General features: G+C 41.8%; 1 protein-coding gene across 1 annotated transcript in view; it reads right to left on the bottom strand.

The window, feature by feature from the left end:
* The window catches only part of PDGFD (platelet derived growth factor D), a 137,028-nt gene that overhangs the window by 43,479 nt on the left and 68,444 nt on the right, over positions 1 to 25,105 (bottom strand). The window contains exon 2 of the mRNA XM_038761774.1: positions 6,927 to 7,131. Within this exon, the coding sequence (XP_038617702.1) occupies positions 6,927 to 7,131 (205 nt within the window). The remainder of the gene's footprint in view (positions 1 to 6,926; positions 7,132 to 25,105) is intronic.

The following is a 25,105-nucleotide window of genomic DNA, read 5'->3' as shown; positions in this document are numbered from 1 at the left end:
GCCCCCTGTCTGCTGGGTGACTGTGGGCAAGTCACTTCACTTCTCTGGACCTCAGTTACCTCATCTGTAAAACGGGGATTAAGACTGTGAGCGGACATATAGTAAGTGGTCAATGAATGCCACTGATTGATTAATTACCTATAGGCCTGGGTAAGGTTAGCCGATCTGACCATTATATTGAAATTGCTTCTGTACTTACATTGTGAGTCCCATATGGGACAGGGACTGTGTCCAACCCGATTATTTTGCATCTACCTGGTGCTTAGAACCTGTTTGACATGGCGCAATAATTGTGGTATTTGTTAAGCATTTACTATATGCCAGGAACCTTTCAAAGCACTGGGGTAGATTCAAGATAATGGGGTTGGACACAGTCCCTGTCACACATGGGGCTCACAGTCTTAATCCCTGTTGTACAGATGAGGGCACTGAGGCACAGAGAAGTTAAGTGATTTGCCCAAGGTCACCCAGCAGACAAGGGTCAGAAACGGGATTAGAATCCAGGTCCTTTTGGCTCCTAGGCCCATGCTCTAGCCACTAGGTCATGCTGCTTCTCATAAGTACTTAGCAAATACAATAATAACAACAATAATAGTGACAAAAATAATGATACAATGTGTAGAATAGTGCTTGACATAGTAAACACTTAGCACATATAATAGCAATAATAATAATGATCCAATTACTTGTAAATCTATAGAGAAGCATACCCCACAATATAACCACTGACTTTACAGTCACCATGTCGAGCACTATGATCTGGCTTTATCGTGGGGTATAACTATATATGCAACAAGGTATTGGAATGCCAACATAAAATATTTTTTGGAGGTGGTAGGAAAGTGATTACATTTCACTTTGTATAGAAAGGAAGCAAATCGTCTTTACAGTTAGGCACTCACACATGAACATCTTTGTTAGTGTCACTGTAGTTCATTTTTATCCCAATATCAGCAGAATCACACCTATACATTTGAAAATTGCTAGTATTTTCCATTAAATCATACAGAGGTTCTGTTTCTTGGAACTGAGGTAAAGTAATTTACATGTACAGATAGTCTGTTGGGTCTTAATTTTTTTAAAAAAAGGAAGAGGAATCAATCAAGAAAAAAAAAACAGTAGCTTTCCCTAGTAATGATGGTTATAATTCCAGATTTATGGTGTTCTAGATTCTTAGTTGGGTATTTGGCCAGGACTGCCTTTTGCTCCCCTGTACCAACCATGACAATTTTAACTATTCTTTTCAAACACAATCATTCCTACAAGCACACAATATATAACTGCAGTTTCAGAAGAACATAGAAGCATAGCAGAACCCAATGTCTTAATCCAGTCATGAACTGGCTATAAAGTAAGAATCCCTTTGAGCAAAATCACATTGTGTTTCTGTAGCAGAAATACTTAATCCTGTCATTAGCACTGTATAGGGAACTATTTGTAAATGTTTAAAGGTGTAACCATAGGTTTATTAGGAACAATGAACTTCAAGCAATTACAGATTAGTGCCCTACAAAAAGTTAATGAGCTGATACATTATTTCTGATACAGAAACACCTCAAGATAGTCAGCTTTAAGGCACTCAATCAGCTCTCTCCTGCCTCCTTTCCCTCACTGGAATGTTACATCCCAACCCTCATCCTCTGCTCCTGTAACACCAATCTACAGCATAACTCAGTCTCACCAATCTCTTGGCTAACTCCTTGCCGATATCCTCCCAAAGGACTGGAATTCCCTCCCCCTTCATATCTGACAGCCCACTGCTCTCCCCACCTTCAAAACCCTCCCCAAGTCACGTCTCCTCCAAAAGACCTTCCCAGATTATGCCCTATATTTCCCCTAAATACCCTCTCCTCTGTGTCATCTCTGCACTTGGCTGTGTTCATCTTAAGCACTTGGATTCTCCCCCTGGTCCCACAGTACTTCTTGTCTTGTCTTATGCCATTGAGTCATTTCTGACCCATAGCAACACCACAGACACATCTCTCCAAAAACTCCCCACTCTCCATCTGAAATCATTCCGGTAGTGTATACATAGAGTTTTCTTCCAGGATCTTTCTAAGGGACCATTATTTTGGGGGGAAAGACATGGGTATGATGAATATATAGAGAGGAGGGAGATGGATTCCGTTTGAGGGTATGGAGAGATTTGCTTAAGAGGAATTTAAAAATGATACAGAAGATGTGAATCCAATCAATCAATGGAATTTATTAAGCACCTACTGTGTGCAGAGTTGGTATACACGTTCCCTGCCCACAGCAAGCTTAGAGTCTAGACGGAATCCAGAGATCGAATAGAAGGTAAAAGATATTCTGTTACTGACAGTCAAAGGTTATCTTAGAGAAGCAGCATGGCATAGTGGAAAGAGCCCGGGCTTGGAAGTCAGAGGTCGTGGGTTCTAATCCTGGCTCCGCCACTTGTCAGCTGTGTGACTTTGGGCAAGTCACTTCACTTCTCTGTGCCTCAGTTCCCTCATCTGTGAAATGGGGATTGAGACTGTGAGTCCCATGTGGGACAATCTGATCCCCTTGTATCCCCCCAGTGCTTGGAACAGTTCTTGGCACACAGTAAGTGCTTAACAAATACCATCATCAATATTATTATTATTATCTTTACAATTCTCCTTGCCTGCAAAACATTTTGTATTTCCCCCAGGCACCTTATCCAGAATAAATGCCTTAGGAATGAAAATATGGTAATATGGAGTATTTGGATTAGATATGGGCAATCTAATCTACTCATCTGGGTATGATGACCTATCAGAACAGTTACAATTGAGAGTAGCAATCGAGAAACTGCCCTGCACAGGGCTGGGAGTCAGACAAGAAACAGGCCTTGTCTGCTAAGTTCATTGTAGGCAGGGAATATGTCTGTTTATTGTTATGTTATATTATACTCTCCAAAGCACTTAGTACAGTATTCTGTACACAGTACTCTCTCAATAAATACGATTGGCTAACTGTGTGACCTTAAGCTTGTCACTTCTCTAGGCCTCATTAGTAAAATGGGATTAGAATTGTGAGCCACATATGGGGAGTGGACTTTGTCCAACCTGATTAGCTTGCATCCACCCCGATGCGTAGTAGAGTGCCTGGCACATAGTAAGTGCTTTACAAATGCCATCTGGAGGATAGATATTTTTAGAGAATTCTGGATTTTGCGATTAAGAATAGATAGATCTCTTTGGAGAAGCAGTGTGGCTCAGTGGAAAGAGCATGGGCTTTGGAGTCAGAGGTCATGGGTTCAAATCCCAGCTCTGCCAATTGTCAGCTGTGTGATATTGGGCAAGTCACTTAACTTCTCTGTGCCTCAGTTGCCTCATCTGTAAAATGGGGATTAAGACTGTGAGCCCCCTGTGGGACTATCTGATCACCTTAAAACCTCCCCAGTGCTTAGAACAGTGCTTTGCACACAGTAAGCGCTTAATAAATGCCGTTATTATTATTATTATTTTGGAAGATGATCCTCTTGAAAGCAAAAGTCACTCCTGAGCAGATGTGGCTGAAAAGACCTGTGCAAGACCCACAAACTGCAACACACCAGACACCGACAGAGATGGCACTTTCTTCTTCTCTCCTGTTTGTAGTGCCTGGTACTGTTTTTGCTGTTTGAGGACCTGAAACCCATGTCTAATTCTGTGGAGGGCTGACTTCATTTTATTTCTTCTCCCCCCCTACGAGGATAATAAAGGAATGAATTGGAAAACACTTGCAAAACACCTGGGGTTCCTCTCAGTCAGACACTTGATGTCTAATTCGGAACATAGCCATCTAGGCACAGAGAACAACTCCTGGCCTCTAGATTTACATTTTTTACATGGGTTAGATTCGGCAGATGGCACTTCACAACATGCCTTCTTTCTGGTCCAATCAATTCCAGGTGTACTTTCCAATCTTTAGGACAAAGGTAATTTACTTCAAATTTGCCAGTATTTTACAGGAGGACTATCACTTGAAGGCATGACTCTCCAGTGAGATTATGTACACCCACAATGCCAAATAGTTGAGTAGGGGTCTTCGTTATTTTTGCTGAGCACGATTCTGCCTATTGCAAACCACAGAGGAGACATAACCCTTTCACAGAATGAGTTTATTATATTTATTACTACTACTATTCATTCAGTCATATTTATTGAGCGCTTACTGTGTGCAGAGCACTATATTAAGCACTTGGAAAGTACACTTCAGCAACAGAGACAATTCCTACCCAACAAGTACTCCTCCTACTACTAACAATAGCAGTATTTGTTAAGCACTTACTATGTGCCAAGCACTGTACTAAGCACTAGGGTAAATACAAGATAACCAAGTCCCACATAAGACTCACAGCCTAAATAGGAGGGAGAACAAATATCGAAACCCCATTTTTCAGTTAACGGAACTGAGGCACAGAGAAGTGAAGTATCTTGCCAAAGGTCAAACAGCAGATAATGAAGATATTTATTGAGTACTTACTGTGTGTACAGCGCTGTACTAAGTGCTTGGGAGAGTACAGTACAACAGAATTAGCAGTTTACAGATTATAACAAGTTAATAGACTAGCTGCAATTAGAACACGGGACCTCTGACACCCAGGCCCCTGCTCTACCCACTAGGCCACACTACTCTTTCAGACTGGGGAAGTACAATACCTGGTTTGCTTTTCTCCACCGATACTAGAGTAACAGATCTGGTAAAAGAGTCACTTAACCAATAAATCAGTGGTATTTATGGAGCCCTTACTGGAGAAGAAGCATGGCTTAGTGGAAAGAGCCCAGGCTTGGGAGTCAGAGCTCATGGGTTCTAATCCCAGCTCCGCTACTTGTCAGCTGTGTGACCTTGGGCAAGTCACTTAACTTCTCTGTGCCTCAGTTACCTCATCTGTAAAATGGGGATTAAGACTGTGAGCCCCCCTTGGGACAACCTGATCACCTTGTAACCTCCCCAACACTTAGAATAGTGCTTTGCACATAGTAAGCGCTTACTAAATGCCATCATTATTATTATTATTCTCTGGGCCTCAGTTACCTCATCTGTCAAATGGGGATTAGGACTGTGAGCCCCACGTTGGGCAACCTGATTACTTTGTATCTACCCCAGTGCTTAGCACAGTGCTTGGCACATGTAAGCATTTAAATACCAACATTATTATTATTATTATTACTGTGTGCAGAGCACTGTACTAAGGACTCTGGAATATACAATAGTAGTTGGTAGACATGACCCCTGCCGATAAGGACCTTACACCCTACAGGGAGAATGTGGAAAAATAGAAACTACTGTACAAATGAAATGTATTTTTATTATCATTATTTCTATTGCATATGCTGTGTCTTTCCCTTTCCTGCAGGAAGTGAATTTGGACCTATTTATTAAGAATTGTATCAGCAGGTTTCACAACATGGTCAAAATCCTACTCACCAATTACGATTTGACTTTTCCTCACCATGTCATCATTTTAAATACAATTTTAATAGGGAATAGGTCATTTTTTTTCCAAAGAACATTACCTCTGACTTTCAAGGTTGAGCTGACACAAGGTCAGTTATTGTTTACTCGCTGTAAATATTGAAAGGCTCTTTCTATATGCATTGCTCTTTAAATTCTGACAGACATTACCCTCTGTCATCCTGGAAAGTAATAGATGCTGCTAATAACCCCAGAAACAACAGCACTATAATAACAGCAATCGGTATAACATGCAAAAGGCCAGCCAAATTTAAGTTCCAATTTACAAAGAAAAACAAACTTGCTAAACTGCGTTAGCACTTCTGTAGTTCATCACTAATGCAGAACAAGAAAGACCCCAAAGTCCAAAAAAATCCTTCCCAAATCCTATAAAATCTAATTAAAGGAAAAAGAGGCTCTGAGTGGAAAATCAAAAAACCAACTACAAAACCCCAGCTTGCTCAGATAAATATGCCAATTATTATAAACCCTCCAGAGGGAGCAGAAAATATTGTCTCTTACTGCTGACCTAGAAGCAATCTGCTGAAAAGATGGAATCTGAGGAAAATGTGAACTGTGACGCCTGCCTCTCTTTTGTCCCCATTTGATTGTGAACATTTTTTAAAAACATTTAAAACTTTTTTTTGTGGGGCCCCAGGGGGGAAAGGGAAAAGGGCTGGAAGTGAAAATAAGTACTGTTTATTTACGGAACAGGAGAAAACCTTTCAGAGATGTGAATTCATAAGGCCCATGATGGACAAGGTACTTAACCTGATCTGGTTGTATGATACTCTCCCTGATGTTTAGCACATTTTTTAATGGTATTTGTTAAGCACTTACTGTGTGGCAGACACTGTACTAAGCGCTGGGGTAGATACAAACTAATTAGGTTGGACACGGTTCATTTCGTACATGGAGCTCATGATAATAATCCCCAATTTTCAGATTAGGAAGGTGAGGCACCGAGAATTTAAATGACTTTCCCAAGGTCACAAAACAGACAGATGGAGGAGTCAGGATTAGAACCTAAGTCCTCTCACTCCCAGGCCCCAGGACTGTGCTCTTTCCACTAGGCCATGCTGCTTCTCGCCATGTTGCATTTTGAATTATTGCTTTTCATACAGTAAGCGCTGAACAAATACCACAACTATTAGAATATAGAAAGATTATATAAAGTCACCAAAACTAACAACATTAGGCACACTAGGTTTGGATTTATTGATGCTGATTCAGAAGTCCTTTAAAAAAAACAGATTCTGGGACCAAATCAATCCAGTGGTATTTACTGAGTGCTTACTGTGTGCAGAACACTGAAGTAAGCGGTTGGGAGAGCACAATCAATGATATTCATTGAGCGCTTATAGTGTGCTAAGCTCTTGGGAGAATACAAATTTGGTAGACACTTTCCCTGCCCTCACTGACCAAATAAGCACATCTAGGTTTCCAATCTGCAGTTCAGGCCTTCTTATGATCAGAAATGATCAGGATAGATTCTCACTCACCTGCAGATATCATTTTCAGGCTCCTCCAATCCAAACTGGTTGTCAAATGCCAGCTGTATCCTGGTGTTCCCTTGGGAGGACAGCCGCCATGTCAGCAAGAGGTTTCTGGGATAGCTGTTTGGGAATCGCGGGCTCTGGACGCAGCCATTTCCTGTCACGTGGATAGTCTCTTCTTTTCGATACAAGTCTGTGAGGTGATTGCTCTCTGTTAGTAGTCACAACTTGTAAAAATTAGTGTGTTGTTCCAATTATAGGAAAGCAAAAATCAACAGTTTATAACATGAAAATTTCCACAGCACTTTTTGATATCTTTAAAAAAAAAAGAAAATCTATGCTCATTTTGTGTCCTTTGGAGTCGAGACACTTCCCCTCTTTAAGAGGCTCCTCAGGGTGCAGAGTGTTCCCTAACCCTTGCTTAACCAAAAGTCTCCTTGAACTTTATTCCAGGTAGGAAAGAGGAAACACCGCACCAGTGAGAGGTGAGTGGATCTGAAGTCAGATCATCTCAAACAGTTCATGCCTCTTTTTCCCATTTTATCCAGACCTCTTGCAGCACCATTTTATGCTGCTGTCTCAGCAAGCTACACGGAACTTTCAAGAACTTAAAAATTTCTCCATTTTTTTGGTGGGTGCCCATTTTTCTAGAGAATGTTTTCCCTCAGATTAGAGACTGTTATTAGTTTCAATTTCTTCTGGTTTTAAATGGGGTTTGCCCAAATTGGTGGGGAGGTTGTTTCACTTTTCGGGGCCATATCCAGTTCATAAGGTTACCATTTCCCTGTTTATTTTCCCTTTTCTTTCACTTCCTGGACTCCCACATGTTTCAGAGTTTTCCTTTACAAGCCCCCATAATATCATTCCACTCATTCTAGCATAGCGTGGGGCTCTCACAAACAGCAGGAGTAGCTGAAAAGAGATTATCAAGGCTCACACTGCTGCTTTCGACTACCCACAGTGCCAGTACTGTCTATGAATTTTTGCCAAATGACAACTTTCATATTTGTATCGGTGTCAATTGATGGACCAAGTGTGCATCTATCAGGATTCCTGGAGTTGCGATTTAAGCTCTTTTAAATATGAAATAGGGAAAAGAATGAGTATCCTGAGGTTATAAGTTTAGTTCAAAGCATCTGATTTTTAAATGTTGGGAACATAGTTTTCTTTTTTTTTTTTTTTGCTTTGGGGAAATTCACTATTTGGTATGTTTTGCAGGAAAACAAAATCTAGAGCTCATAGGGAGAGGGTGTTCCTTAGATCTAAACACTTCTCACGTCCTCAAAACTCTTACTTCCCATCCTTCCTTTCCTCACAGCCATCTTCAACCTCTCCCTCTTCAATGGCTCCTTCCCCTACACCTTTGAATATGTTCCAGGTGCTACTGTGCTCTGAAAGCCCTCTCTCTGAATTCCAATGCCCCTATATTGCTGCTCCATTCCTCTTCAAACACCTTGAACATCTAGTATACACCTGCTGCTCCTTTCACTTGCTTTCCAACCTTCTTCTTGACCCACTACAATCAGGTTTTTGTCCCCTTCACACCAGGAAAAGTACCTTCCCTAAAATCACTAATGACCTCTTCGTGGACTGTACACTACCCTAATTTTCCTTAACTTTTTGGCATCCTCTGGAACTGTGGACCAGTTTCTACTCCTTACTGGATATGATATCTCAAACTTTGGTTTCCCTGACATAATACTGTCATGGTTCCTCTCATTTCTGACTGCACATTTTCCATCTCACTCAACTGGCTCTTTTCCACCTCTCATCCCCTCCCTGTGGGTGTTTCAAAGGCTCTATTCTGGGTTTTACACTTTTCTTATTTGCATTAGATCTCTAGCGGAGCAAATCCAGGCATATTGCTTTGGCTACCACCTCTACACTGATGACTCCCAGATCTTTTCACCAGCCCTAACCTCTCTCCCGTCAAAAGGATATCTCCACAATCAACTCCTCGAGTTGAAAAAGTCCAAAATTGAACTCATCTTCCTGCCTAAATACATTCCTTTTCTATATTCCCATTTATGCTGCTAAGGTTCCAGAGCCCCACAACTTTGGTGTCATCTTTGACTTTTGTTTTTGTGGAATTTGTTAAGTTCTTACCATGTGCCAGACACTGTACTAAGCAATTGGTAGGCACAAGTTAATCAGGTTGGACACAGTCCATGTCCCATATGGGGCTCACAGTCCTAATCCCCATTTTACAGATGAGCTAACAGAAACAGAGAAGTAAAGTTGCATGCCCAAGGCCACACGGCAGACAAGTTGCAGAGCTGGGAGTACAGTTCAGCTCTTTCTGACTTCCAGGATTGTGCTCTATCCTTTAGGTAACACTGCTTCTCATGTACTTCCCAAATCATGTCCTATGCTCCTAGCAAGAAAAACTTTTTTACTGTCCCTTTCCTTGACCTCTTCCATCTCCAGGCCATTTCTTATTCCCTTCCCATACCTTGGCCTTCTTTCAACCTCCTTCAAATCCACCAGCTCTTTATTACTGCAAAGCCCTCCTGAAATTCCACTTTCTCCTGGAGGTACTTTTCCCTTTTCATTTCCTTTTCCCCAAGTCACATACACCCATGATCAAGCGCTTAGTACAGTGCTCTGAACACAGTAAGTGCTCAATAAATATGACTGAATGAATGAATCTGGAGGGAAAGAGCAGTAAGTCTAAGTCAGAAGACACTGGTTCTAAATCCTACTTCTACCACTGATCTGCTGTATGACCATGGACAGAACATTTAACCTCTCAATCTCAGTTTTCTGTAAAGTGGGAATAATATGCCTCATCTCTCCAGCTTTTAGATTGTGAGCCCTGTGTAGGAAAGGGACTGGGTCCTTTGAAACATAGGAAGTGCTTAATGAAGACTATGATTTTAACAAGTCAGCCAACCATATTTCTTGAGCACTTACTGAGTGCAGAGCACTGTACTAAACACTTGGGAGAGTATAGTATAACCATATTACAGACACATTCCCTGCCCACAATGAGCTTAGAATCTACAGGGCCTACCCATGTATTCAGTCATCCAAAACATTTATATTTCTATCCATGTATGCACCTTACTTTCTAAGCATTTACCTATTCCTCTATCCAGTTTTCCATTCCTTTTCCTCCCACAGGCCAATATTTTGGGGCCTGTCTTCTGCATTAGATTGTAAACTCCTGGGACTGTCTCCTGTTTCCAAAGAAATCCCCTAAACCCTTAGAAGAACCCTTAGAAGAGTGACTTAAACCCAGTAAGCACTCAATAGTACTGAATGACGGAGAAGAAAGAGATTATTTTTGAATGAATCAATGGGTGACTGCTTGTCTGATGCTGATAGTGTTGGTTTTGCAGTACACCTTCTATCTCCATTATTTGGGCAGTAAGAATGGCTATCTATTCAGTGTATTGAGAAACCTTTATGCCAATTGACCTTTGGCTCCCTTCCCTCCCATAAAGTTAAATAGGATGGATGTAGTGCTTAGGAAAATAGTATTTTAGAAAGCCTTCGAGCACAGAATCACCTGGGTAGCAGCTCTGAAAATGATTTCCCCAACTGACCCTGCCTTGATCTCTGGAGCAAGAAAGTGGCTTATTCTCTTTCTACCTACTCCTTCTCTGGCCTCTTTCCAAAGACCATTAACTCAGGTGGCGATTGCAGTGTTTTATGGGGAGAAGGGAGGACCTCCTATTTGCCAATTAGGCTTTCCCCAATAAATTGTTTCCAAAGACTGCTGCGCAGAGGGCTGTGCGCTGGCTGAGAGCCAAGAAGTAGAGGTAAAATGCTACAGAACCTTTCAAAGCCCTTTTGCCAATGGAGTCCCGGAGCATTATTTTTCTGTTAAAAATAAACGAATGAAATGGCATCGTAAGACTGCACAAAAACAATAACAGGCTTTACTCCTGCTTAGCTCAAAATTCTTCAAAGGCTCAAATATTTGGATTTAGTTTGTTTCCACTTCTGAATCCATCTCCTCACGTTATTTAGGGCATGCTGAATGCCAACACAGTACCGGCCCAGGACTATTCTTAGTAAGAGAGAAACATTAAATTACAAACCCAGAGAATGGCTTATCAGCTCAAGCATGTGATAAGAACTAGAATGAGAAAAGTAAATTCAAACTATGTAAGACAGGCCCTCCCTGCCTCCCTCCCTTTGGCTGTCAGAGCCAATGTGTGGGAAACTATGTGTTGACAATATATTTACCTGTTTTAAATATAAAAGAAGGGGACCACGTGTTTTCTTTATCGTCAGTGGGTTAAGCTATAACAGTCCATTTTCTGTGATTTTTTCCAAAGATGTCTATTAAGAGGAATAGCGCAAATTCGCTAAAAACTATTTGAGTTGAAATTGGAAAAGGAAAGGTCTATGTTTTACTTTGGAAAAATTCTCCTTAATGGAAGAACCATAGCCAACAGTATCCATGGAGTTCACAGGAAAAACGGAGATGGAGAACAGAAACAGAGAAATAGTTCAACCTATATTTCTACTAAGCTTTGATGGTGGTTTGGATAGAATCATGACTTACAATGTCATGGACAATTTTAAATATTCAAATTTTGAGTTTCAGCATCAGTGGCATCTTTACATATAAAGGACATCTATATGCATTATATATATGTACATATGCGCTAATATATGTATGTGTATGTACTTTTTATGGTATTTGCTAAGCACTTCAAACACTGTTCTAAGCACTGGGGTATGTACAATTAATTAGGTCGTCCAGTCCCTGCCCTGCATGGGGCTCACAGTCTAAGTAGGAGGGAGACCAGGTATTTAATCCCCATTTTGCAGTTGAGACTAAGGCACAGAAAAGTTAAATGTCATGGAAAGGAACGTATGCCTTTCGACAGGTGGTCTGGAAATAAAAGTAGGCTCTTTCAGTGATATTTATTTGCTCCCTACTATATACAATATGCCAAATTGTGTGTTGTTACTCAAGAAGAACAATACACAGTGCCAGCCCTCAAGGAGGAAATACAGCCTTCCCTGCATATCTTTTCAAGTGTTGAGGAGAACTACCCAGGTTTGAAAAGTACATAGGATTTTACAGTTTTGTAGGGTTTTAAACATGAGGTAACCAAGCTAGAGGAAGGGAGTGGGTAATGGGCTGATGGTGAGAGAGATGAGAGGGGAGAGTCAATTGTATTAAAGCCAATTTTTTTCTATTTTTAATGGCATTTGTTAGTGCTCACTATGCACCAGGCGTGGTAATAATAATAATAATGATTGCATTTGTTAAGCACTTACTTTGTACCAAGCACTGTTCTAAGCACTAGAGTAGACACAAGATGATCATGTTGTCCCACGTGGGGCTCACAGTCTTCATCCCCATTTTACAGATGAGGTCACTGAGGCACAGAGAAGTGAAGTGACTTGCCCGAAGTCACACAGCTGACAACTGGCAGAGCCGGGATTAGAACCCATGACCTCTGACTCCCAAGTCCGGGCTCTACCCACTGAGCCACGCTGCTTCTCTACTTAGCGCTGGGTAGTTACAAGGTAGTCATATTGGACATAGTCCCTGTCCCAAATGGGGCTCACAGACTGTTTGCTGTGTGACCTTGGGCAAATTACTTCTTCTCTGTGCTTCAGTTACCCCATCTGTAAAATGGGGATTAATGGGGTAACTGAAGCACAGAGAAGAAGTAATTTGCCCAAGGTCACACAGCAAACAGGCAGCAAAGTTAGGATTAGAACTCAGGTCCTTCTGACTCTCAGGCCTATGCTCTATCCACTAGATCAAATAGGGCTATCTTTAACATTTGTTGTACTCTCCGGTCTTCTCTCCACAGGATGGTCACTCAAACATAGCTAAATGAAGATGAAATTACTTCATAATAGTTATGATGAGCATGTCTGTTTGGATTTGAGTTTGGATTCTGCAACTAAGTCGCTGGGTTGATTTTATACTAAGGCTGTTAGCGAGAGAAAGTTCCCTTTGAAAATTCATCTTAGATCTAAGAGAGAACAAGCTTGGGTATTCTATTTATTTTATTAATATGTTTGGTTTTGTTCTCTGTCTCCCCCTTCTAGACTGTGAGCCCACTATTGGGTAAGGACCGTCTCTATATGTTGCCAACTTGTACTTCCCAAGCGCTTAGTACAGTGCTCTGCACACAGTAAGCGCTCAATAAATACGATTGATTGATTGACTGAGTCAGAAGGACCTGGGTTCTAATGCTGACTCTGCCACTTGTCTACTACTATGTGACTTTGGACAAGTCGCTTAATTTATCTATCCCTCGGTTACCTCATCTGTAAAATGGGGATTAAGACTGTGAGCCTTATGTAGGACATGGACTTTATCCAGCCTGATTAACTTGTATCTACTCCAGTGTTTAGTACAGTGCTTGGCACATTGTAAGTGTTTATTGAATACTATTAAAAATAATAACAAAAATGATAATTAGCAATAATAATAATATTTATAACATTATGTACCAGAGCAATATGCTAAATCCTGCGACTGATATAAGGTAATCAGGTTAGACATTCAAATTAAACATTTAAACATTCAAATTTTGAGTTTCAGCATCAGTGGCATCTTTACATATAAAGGACATCTATATGCATTATATATATATATATATATGTACATATATACATACGGACATACATACATACATACATATAGACATACATACATACTGTATATACATACATATATACATACATGTATATATATACATACATACTGAGAGGCAGTCCCTCTCAGAGTGATAATAGTCTAAGACCACATTTTATTTACATTTTATAGCACACAAAAGCAAACATGAGAATTTTTTTTTAGAACTGAACATTTTAGGTTTTTTTCTATAAACTACATCTTCATTAGGCTTTGTCCTACTGCTCTATCATAGCTATGCATCGTGATTAACACTCAGGATACTTTACTGAGGTAAAAAGAGGATGAGCTTCCACTCATGAAATGAAGCAGAAAGAAAATGTATGTTGTTAATATTTCCCTCCCGGGTTTCCAGAATCATGTGTTGTTTTTAAAATTAGCTAGATCTCTCAATGTTCAGCCAACAGGTCACAAGAGGTCAAAGCTGAAGACTACCAGATGGAATTTTATGATTTCTTTGAAAATTGTGTCCAAATACTGAAAAAATGCAAAGAAAAGCAAGTAGGGCTTATTACTTAAGGCTTAAAAGTAAAAGATGGTCTGGCATTTATTTTAACTGAAAGGAAGTTGGAGCCTAGGCAAAGGAAAAGCTGTCTCAGCAGAAATGAGGGTGGAGGTGGCATCAAATCTTAAGATGTTTTCATTTCTAAGAAATGCAAATTCTCATTGTGGGCAGGGAATGTGTCTGTTTCTTGTACTCTCCCAAGCGCTTAGTACAGTGCTCTGCACACAGTAAGTGCTCACTAAATCTGATGGAATGAACGAACAGTGGAACACCAGGGCATTCTTGGGAAGTCACTACAACATGGCATTCCCCTCCCACCCAGACCCCTGGCTGAACCCACCCACCTTTGATATAAATAATAATAATTATTATGGCATTTGTTACGTGCTTACTATGTGCCAAGCCCTGTTATAAGCGCTGGGGTAGATACAAGGTAATCAGGCTGTCCCATGTGGGGTTCACAGTCTTCATTCCCATTTTACAGATGAGGGGACTGAGGCACGGAGGAGTGGCTTGCCCAGGGTCACGCAGCAGACAAGTGGCAGAGCCGGGATTAGAACCCACGTCCTCCGACTCCCAAGCTCGTGCTCTTTCCACTAAGCCATGCTGTTCTCAAGCCTTCTCCCAGTTGGTGCCATATCAGTCTAAGTGAGGATTGGGATGGGATGGTGTCCAAATTCTACTCTCTGAACACCGTCTATGACATGACTGTTCTGCTCTGTCCACGTCTCCTTCATATTCAAAGATAACTCTACTGACAGTGAGATCCTATTTGTGCATGCAGGTGTGGCTTAAAAGATCTATGCCTGAATGACAGCTCAGTCCACACTACATATTTGGAAAGCTGCAACTTTTTTATGCTGATAGATTTGCCATTTGCAGTCCTATCTGACGGACAGTTCAATACCACTCATAATAATAATGTGCAAACTCAAATCTCTCCTTGCAGCTCCCTTTGGCAGTGCAGGGGACAGAATAACACCTGTCCTCTCCCTACTGATATTCACTCTGGTTTCTCTGCCTCCAGGAGTCTGTATATACTGCGGCTGTACAGAATATGTAAAGTTATGTTTGTATCTTTAAACTCTGTTGCTTCACCCTGCCTTTAATTTATTTCACTGCCTGTCTCTCCTACGCTCTCCGGTAAGCTATTTGAGGGTAATAATAGAGCCTACTTGCTCTACTATTAGAAAAGCAGTGTGGCTCAGTGGAAAGAGCGCGGGCTTGGGATTCAGAGGTCATGGGTTCGAATCCCACCTCTGCGACTTGTCAGCTGTGTGACCTTCGGCAGGCAAGCCACTTAACTTCTCTGTACCTCAGATTCCTCATCTGTAAAATGGGGATTAACACTGTGAGCCCCACGTGGGACAACCTGATCCCCCCAGCACTTAGAACAGTCTTCTAGACTGTGAACCTGCTGCTGGGTAGGGACTCTCTGTATGTTGCCAACTTGTACTTCCCAAGCGCTTAGTACAGTGCTCTGCACACAGTAAGCGCTCAATAAATACAATTGAATGAATGAATGCTTTGCACATAGTAAGTGCTTAACAAATACCATCATTAGTATTATTATACTCTCCCAAGATACTTAGTACAGTGCTCTGCACACACTAGGCATGCAAAAAATACTATTGACTGACTGATTACAAGCCACAGTGAGCATACCATGAGACCAATGCTGTCACAGCACCATAGCCCAGTTGGCTGCTTTAAAACACTCAATTACCTCTTTAGAGCAATCAATCACCTTGCCACTCTCCTACTACAACCCAGCCCACACACTTTGCTCCTCTAATGCTAACCTTGTTTCTGAGCATATCTCGATCTCATCTAGCTCCCCGCCAACAATCTCTCCCACATCCTGCCTCTGGTCTGGAATGCCCTTCCTCTTTATATCCAACAGTGACTCTCCCCCACACTGAAGCCTTATCAATTAGTCAGATTGAACATAGTCCCTGTCCCACATGGGGCTTACAGTCTTATTCCCCATTTTACAGATGGGGTAATTAAAGCACAGAGAAGTGAAGTGAAAGCACAGGCTTGGGAGTCAGACTACCTCATGTCCAACCGCTTAGTGCAGTGCCTTTCGCACAGTAAATTCTCAGTAAATTCGACAAATGAATTAATCTCCTCCAGAAGGCCTTCCCTAAGCCCTCCTTTCCTCTTCTCCCACTCCCATTGGCATCACCTTGTACTTTTCCCCTTAATTCATCCTCCACTCCCAGCCCCACAGCACTCTTGTACATCCCTGTAATTTCTTGCTTTATATTAATGTCTGTCTCCCCCCTAGACTGTAAACTCGTTGTGGGAAGGGAATGCATTTGTTTATTGTTATAATGTACCCTCCCAAGTGTTTAGACACAATAAGAGCTCAATAAATAGAATTGCCTGGCTGCCTGGCCACTGGGGTCTTAGCTGATCTTAGCTCTTTTTTTAAAGATTCCTGTTGGCCCAATCCACCTCAAGGAATGCCCTCGTAGGTTGGTTCTCTGGGTGAGAAACACCCACCCACTGATGGCGCATTCCCAGCAGGCAAACTGGGACTTGAACCCTGGTCCCCCGATTTCTAGAACAGGATTCTCTCCACTGGGCTAAGGTACTGCATCAGTCCCGTGGGGAGATGGGATTGGGCTCCCATGATGACCTCCTTTTCTTCCCCCTGTTAGGGATGCTGATTATAATTATGGTATTTGTTGAGTGCTTACTATGTGCAAAGCACTGTTCTAAGCGCTGGGGAAGATACAGGGTGATCAGGTTGTCCCTGTGGGGCTCGCAGTCTTAATCCCCATTTTACAGATGAGGGAACTGTGGCACAGAGAAGTTAAGTTGCTTGCCCGAAGTAACACAGCTGACAACTGGCAGAGTCGGGATTTGAACCCATGACCTCTGACTCCCAAGCCCATGCTCTTTCCACTGAGCCACGTATGATCACGGAGTTTTCCATCAGGATGGACAGATGAGCCTCAGGCCCAAGGAGCTGATTAGAGAGCTAGTGGAATGCACAGTGTCACTCATGCTCTCTCCAACCTGTTAGTCATGCTCCCGCTGGGGCTTGAAACGCAAGCGAGTGGCTTAGTGGCTAGAGCACGGGCCTCGGAGTCATAAGGACTTGGGTTCTAATCCTACTCCACCACATGTCTGCAGTGTGACCTTGGGCAAGTCACTTCAATTCTCTGGGCCTCAGTCACTTCATCTGTAAAATGGGGTTTAAAAGTGTGAGCCCTATATGGGAGAGAGGCTCTGTCCAATCTGATTAACTTGCATCTACCCCAGTGCTTAAAACAGTGCTTGGCACATAGTAATTGCTTAATAAGTACTATTATTATATATACGGAGATTCTCTCAGATGCTGGGTATATCGGGGCAACAAATACTGGGAGCAGGTCATGGGCTCTAACCCCGCCTCTGCCGCTTACCTGCCGTGTGACCTTGGGCAAGTCACTTTATTTCTTTGTGCCTCAGTTACCTCATGGGGATGGAGACTGGGAGCCCCACGTGTGCAACTATGCACAGGGACTGTGTCCAACCTGGTTAGCTTGTATCCACCCCAGTGCTTAGTACAGTGCCTGGCACACAGTAAGCCCTTAACAAATACCACAATTATTATTATGTAATCAATCTGTGGTATTTATCGAGCACTTGCTTTGTACAGAGCACTGTACTAATAGCTTGGGAGCGTTCAATATAGTTGGTGGACACCTAAGGAGCTTACAGTCTAATAGAGATTTGGGTTACCTTTGAGTAAGAGAACTCAATATGTGGTAAAAAAGGAAAGCAGGCAGAGAAGAGCAATGAAATATGTTCACACAAATATGGTCCTGAGCGCTTGGGAACCAGGTGTCAGATGAAATTGAAGGGAGAGAGGGAAGATGAGAGGGAATGATAGGGGCAACTGAGATTGAGGGCAGGAAGTCAATGCCGTAAAAATGAAGGATTCCACCGAGAAACGAGTTTTAAAATTCCTAGGCAAGAACTCAGGCTATGGTTTATGAACTTGGCTGCTCTTGCCCAGTCCTCTTCTAGTTTGAAATGTATCAGGTCCGACTTACGCCGTGGCTGTTTCGCTCTTTTGAATACAGATGGAGTAAAATCTGTTGGAAAAGCTGGTTCCACCCATTTCCTCCAGATGATTCCTTAGGCAGAGACACTTGGAAGTATCGAACATGGGAAGCCACGTGGCCTAGTGCCAAGAGCATGGTCCTGGGAGTCACAAGGTCTAGGTTCTAATCCGGCCCCAGCGATTTGCCTGTTGCGTCCCATTGGGCAGGTAATTTAACTTCTCTGTGCTTCAGTTTCCTCATCTGTAAAATGGGGATTCAGTAGCTGTTCTCTCTCCCTCAGGCTGTGAGCAATACGTGAGTCAGGGACTGGGTCTTACGATTATATTCCTTCTAGGTACATAGTAAGTAATGAACAATTACCATTATTATTACTACTATCATTCTTATTAACGAATTACAGGATTTCTCTTATGGCGAAACAAAGTAAACTCTATTTCCATTTGAACGGTGGGGAAGGGGTTGAGGATGGAAGGTGAATTGTTTCCATTTATGAATGACCTGAGAAGCCCTTCCCCCCAGGGGCTATTACAACTACAATGATAATAATATATTTGTTGTTATTATTCTTAATAATAATGACACTTGTTAAGCACTTACTATGTGCCAAGCATTGTTCTAAATACTGGGGTAGATACAGGTTAAGCAGGTTGTACAGAGTCCCTGACCCACATGGGGCTCACACTCTTATCCCCATTTTACAGATGAGGTAACTGAGGCACACAGAAGATAAGTGACTTGCCCAACATCACACAGCAGACATGGTCCTTCTGACTCCCAGAATGATGCTCCACTAAGCCAGAATTCACCTTTGATACCCTCCCATAGCTCTCCTTCCCTGCCCCTATTTTCAAAGCACCTAGGTGCCAGAGGCCAGGGGCTATAAAGCCAGAGTACCAGAGGGTCAGAGCAAGCAAGGAGTCCAGAGATCGCACCACATGAAGTCTCCTAAAAATAAAGGCAAGGACCAAGCTATCTCAGATTTATCACCCAGAGGCTTCATCTCTAATGGCAACCCCGTTCTTTTACAATTCTGTTATAAACTGTCTCAAAAACAAAGAAAGCTTTTGTGCCTGACTGTACAATCAGCACTTGGAAGAAACTGAAGAGTAAAGTGGATCAACAATAGCCAGGTGCTGATAGAGTTCTTGAGCAGGGATTTGCCTGAGAATACAGAGAGAAAATGTTCCTGTCATTTCTATGAGGGCTGGCAGATTTTGTTAGTTTGTCTGCTAAGCAACTCTTTCTAAGTATTGTGCTGTTTGGCATAAAATGTATCCATTAATGGTTTGTTAACAATTTTTAAAATAGTAATTCCATGGCAATTACATTTCCAGGGAATAATTACTCTGCTGTTCCCTGGGTTGGAAATGACTGTCCCTTAAGTAGCTGAGTCCACAAAATTAAAAAAAAAAGGTAGCATAGTAAAACATGTTTGAAGCTCTGCCATGAACAGTTCACCTGGAGGGCAGACGGTGCCAGAAATATTGCATTTATAGCAGCCCTCTGGGTCGCCGATATGCTATTTCTAGGCTTCCTTCAGTAACGCTCACACATTTCTATCATTATATAAAAAGCTCCATGTAAATCATCAGAAAAGACAACCAATTACCCAGAGAGGATGAAGTCAGGGCAACATATTTCATAGGTGGGTCCCTGATAACGCAAAAAAAGATATACACATATAGCAGGATTTACCTAGTTAAAATGGATATGGGCCAGAGACCATCAAAAGGAATCACTCTCTAGGAAAACTACTTGAAATGTTTCTACCACAGTCCAGATCAGTCACAATCCCCATCACAAACGTGTCCCATTTGAACTGAAATGGAGAACAATTCTAGGACAGGCACTTGACAGAAATAACTAAAGTGTGTATCTGTCCTACATTAGGCAAGCCAGCATGTCATACTGCCTGTCCTGAAACCCCCAAAATGGCCAGTGGGACTCCTTATCGCCCCACCTTCTAAACTTGCTGTGTGCCAGTAAAGTATCTACCAACTCTGTTGTGCTATACTCTTCCAAGTGCTTAGTACAGTTTTCTGCACACAGAGAGCGCTCAGTAAATACCATTGATTGGAAGGGGACGTGACAGAGATACAGCTGTTCTCCACCTCCTCCTTTCCTAGTGGTTACAGCATGGACTTGGGAGTCATAAGGACCGAGGTTCTAATTCCGGCTCCACCACTTGCTGTTTTGTGACCTTGAGCTAGTCACTTCACTTCTCTGTGCCTCAGTTACCTCATCTGTAAAATGGGAATTAAACATTGCTCTCCCTCTCCTTTGACTGTAAACCCAATGTGGGGCAGAAACTGTGCTTTGCCTGATTATTCTGAATCCAACTTAGTGCTTAGCACAAAGCAAGTGCTTAATAAATACCATTGTAATCATCATCATCATTAAGATCAGACATCTTAATTTCAGAATTAAGATTAGAGAAGCAGCAGGCCTACAGGCCTGAGAGTCAGACCTGGGTTCTTAGCTCGATTCTGCCACATGTCTGCTGTGTGACCTCGGGCAAGGTGCGTGGCTTCTCTGTGCCTCGTTTCCTTCATCCATAAAATGAGGATTCTAACTGGGTAAACCCCAAGTGGGTCATGGACTGTGTCCACTCTGCTTAAATTTGTATCTATCCCGTGCTGGTACTTAGTAAAGGCTTCAATACCCTCCCCCCAACCAAACACACCACACACACGACAAACATTTATTAGGGATTTAAATGCACAGGAGGGTATGTTGCATAAAACTAAATTTAATGTTAAAATGAAATTTAAAAGGATTGAGCATTAATACGATCGGGAGGCTGGCTCTAGGCACTTAAACACCAAAGTTAGGGAGTCAAGGTTTACGACCTTACTTCAACTCTGCTGAGTGAGTGATTTAGCCTTGTTTTGCCTGAGTTTACTCATCCATAAAATGGAGATGATAAACTAACTTTGCCATTCTTCTTGTTTTTTAGAATGGGGAAGGAGGGAGGAAGGAATGATAAATCAGAGTAGTAACAACTCAGTTTCACAGGGTTCCTGTGTACTAACTGTAATCAGACATTCTTTTGTATGAAAAGCTGGAAAGAAACTGGCAGTAATTTTATGAGGCTGCACCAAAATCAGTATTTACAGAGAAAAGCCACATTCTGTGCTCATATTTTGTAACACTGTTACTCCTTGAGGAGAGTCCTGGTAGAAGCAACGTAACACTTTGCACTGAAGATTGTTAGCCCCAGAAATGATTTTGTCAACTGATGTTCACTAGATAATATCAAATAATAATGATAATGGCCTTTTTAAAAATTTCAGATGAAAATTACTTTAAGAAACAGTCTCTCAGTGCTACATCAAGACAATTAATAATTGTGGTATTTGTTTAGCGATTATTATGTGCCAAGCGCGGCACTAAGCGCTGGCATAAATAAATGATCAGCAAAGCCCACACAGGGCTCAAAGTCTAAGTACTAGGGAGAACAGGTATTGATTCTCCATTTTACAGATGAGGTACCTGAGGCACAGAGAGGTTGTGACTTGTCCAAGGTCACACAGCAGACAAGTGGTGGAGTGGAATTAGAACCCAGATCCTTTTCCACCACAACTTCTCACACCCGAATCCTCTGACTCCCAGGCAGCTGCTTTTTCCACCAGGCCACCGACTTCTAAACATTTTCCTGATTCCCCACTCTCCTCATTGAGCTTCACAGGTTAATTCCCAGATTGCCAGGGACTCATGTTTAGAAAAATGTCCCCAGTTTTCATTCTGAAACAATCGTAAATAGCTAGCCTTTGATTTAAGATAAAGACTAAATGGGAAATCCTTAGTGAGTCTGTCACAGGTTTGTTTACTATGAAAGGTGATTTCCCTTTGAAACAGGCTTCCATATCCTCTTTAGATTGAAACTACTCTTGTCTAAGAAATGCAGATTTTGTTTAGTCTAGTCTCAGGTGTGAAGAAAATTGTATTCTATGAAAATAGGCAAAGAAAGGGCAAATAAGGGAACAGCTGGCCTAATGGATAAAGCAGAAGATTGGGAGACAGTGGACTGGGTTCTAATCCCGGCTCTGCCACCTGCCTGCTGGGTGGCCTTGGGCAAGTCATTTAACTTCTCTATGCCTCAGTTTCCTCAACTGCAAAATAGGGATTCAATACCTTTTGTCCCTCCTACTTAGACTGTGAGCCCGATGTGGGACAGAGACTGCATCCAGCCTGTTTAACTTGTATCTACCTTTTCACTTAGAACAGTGCTTGGCACATGAATAAGTGCTTAACAAATACATAAAAAAAACAATCAGAGTCCACGGTAATATATTATGCAATATCACATTGCACATGACTCGTTTTCAGAAGAGAACCAGACAAGAATATGTTACAAAGCTCTCTTGAATTTCATGCTTCTTTTAAGGAACTATTCAATGAAGGACACAAAAGACCTTTAGTATTCCCCCTTCAAACTGGGATATTACGCTTGTTGACAAATTCCGCATTTAGGGAAAATTAGCATTGTTGTACACACTCACATCCATGCAGCACATGTTCAGCTGTTGCTTCAGACATGGCAATTTATCCAGACAGATCTGCATTGTCAGAAGAACATTTTCTACTTCCCAGGTAGAGGTCTAGCCAAACGGGTAGTGAATCCATGTCTTAGGTGAGAAATGACTGTGCTATAGCTTCAGATAGGGTTTTATAGTGCTTCATAATGCACTGTGTATACTGTAAAGAAGGTGCTTTATGGGTAGCAGAACCATGTAAATAAAAACTCACTGATGTAATAACATGCATTTCATAAGGGTAACATGTTGGAAAATTTCACCAAAATTGAAATTTTCTAGGGGTTGGGGGATGTTCACTCCAGCCTCTGAGAAATCTCTACCAACCTAGCCAAACACTGATTTTAAGCTTATGAGTGAGATAGATGGTGCTTAATGTCAAGTCTGGTTCAAATGACCACTGCAATAGGGAGAGGGTAATAACTAATAGTAATTGTAGCCTTTATTAAGCAATAACTATGTGCCAAGCGCTGGGGTAGATACAACATAATCAAGTCAGACACAGTCCCTGTCTCCTCTGGGGTTCACAGTCCAAGAAGGAGGGGCTCACAGGTATTGAATACCCACTTTACAGATGAGGGAACTGGGCCACAAAGTCACACCCCCGTGACAATTTTACGGGTAAGATCCTTCAAAGATTAAGGCTGTGAAAAAGACTGACTAGCCTTTTTTAACTATGAAAATAAGGAAATGATTCGGAAAACCATTTTAGGAAAATTATTACTGTTTTTAGGAAGACTGTCCAGGCAGGGTGACTTAATGGTCCAGGGTGAAAGCAGGGTGACTTAATGGATAAAGCACAGGCCTGGGAGTCAGAGGACATGGATTCAAATTCCAGCTCCACCACTTTTCTGCTGTGCAACCTTGGGCAAGTCACTTCACTTCTCTGGGCTTCAGTTACTGCATCCGTAAAATGGGGATGAAGACTGTGAGTCCCATGTGGGACAAAGACTGTGTCCAACCTGATTAGCCTGCATCAACCCTAGTGCTTAGTAATAATAATAATTATGGTATTTTTAAGCACGTATTATGTGTTAGGCACTCTAAGCAGTGGTGTGAATACCAGCAAATTGGGTTGGATGCAGTCCCTGTCCCACATGGGGCTCACAGTTTAAATCCCCATTTTACTGAGGGAACTGAGGCACAGAGAAGCAAAGTGACTTTCCCAAGGCCACACAGCAGACAAGTGGCAGAGCCAGGATTAGAACCCAAAGTCCCTGGTTTAACAAATACCATTAAAAAAAAAAGTGGGGAAAGGAGGGAGTAGGGAGGCTGTGATCTCCTCTCTTGCCCTATTTGTCTCCATGTTTCTACTTGGGGTGCTGAGAAGGGGAAATCATACAAGATCTATGGGCAGAAATGGCCTCAGTGGGATAGAGCTTAGTACAGTGCCTGGCATAGAGTAAGTGCTTAAATACCATAAAAAAAAAAACAAGCCACAATTGTCAAATTCAGTTATGGGCACAGTTGCAGCCCAGCTGCAGGGAAGATGGATTCACTCAATCATATTTATTAAGTGCTTACTATGTGCAGACCATTGTACTAAGCACTTGGGAAAGTACTTGGGAATGAGCAGATGGGCAAGGAGAGGACAGTAAAGCTGCCTACGTTTCTCATTTTATTTTTCAAAAGTAATAAAATATGTCCCATGTTGATTTCACATGGTTCACAGGATATTTGAGGAAAAATTGGCCAAAAAAGGGTCGAGCCATAAAATAAGAGACATGCCATCACCACTGAGAAAGAACTAAAGCCAGCATTAGAAATTGCCCTCTTTAGTTTAGCTATAAAGTAGGAGCAACTGTGATTCACAAACACACTCAAACCTTTTAAATGTCAAATCCTTTATGCTCAGAACACCTTAAAATAGAATTTTGGTGCCTGCACTCATTTGTTCTTTGATTATCCACTGAAACAACTAAATGGGTGTCATTTTATAATGCAGGATTTTTCAAACGTGGGCATCTGTTTATTGCTAACTGGCTTGAGACCAAACTAATTTCTTACTATCTTCTCCAAAGGCATCAGATAGCAATGACTTTCAGTTGGTTCTAACCTGAGTTGCATTTAAATCGAAGACTGGTTTCAGGATTTAACTTGAAAATTTCTTCATTGCCTTTTTTACCAAGAGAAAGACAATTAGCATATGCAGTAAATCTGCAAGGTAGCTCTAAAAATGTTCTGAGGAAGAGGGAGCTTGCTCTAAGAGGTGGAGGGACACTGTACTGAGCACCATGCTTCCTTCTGCTCCCCAATCTCAGCTTCGGATGTTAAAGTGAAGCAGTGTGGTCTAGTGGAAAGAGTGTGGGATTTGGAACCATAGGACCTGGGTTCTAATCCCAGCTTTACTTGTGCTTAATCTGTAAAATGGGGATTAAAACTGTGAACCCCATGAGGGTCAAAGTAATCGAGTTACTTGTATCGACCCCAGTGCTTATTACAGTGCCTGGAACATAGCAAGCACT

The sequence above is a fragment of the Tachyglossus aculeatus genome, chromosome 20, assembly GCF_015852505.1.
Source record: "Tachyglossus aculeatus isolate mTacAcu1 chromosome 20, mTacAcu1.pri, whole genome shotgun sequence".
Classification (NCBI taxonomy): Eukaryota; Metazoa; Chordata; class Mammalia; order Monotremata; family Tachyglossidae; genus Tachyglossus; species Tachyglossus aculeatus.
The sequence above is the reverse complement of the archived record's forward strand: the minus strand, read 5'-3'. Positions and strand labels throughout refer to the sequence as shown.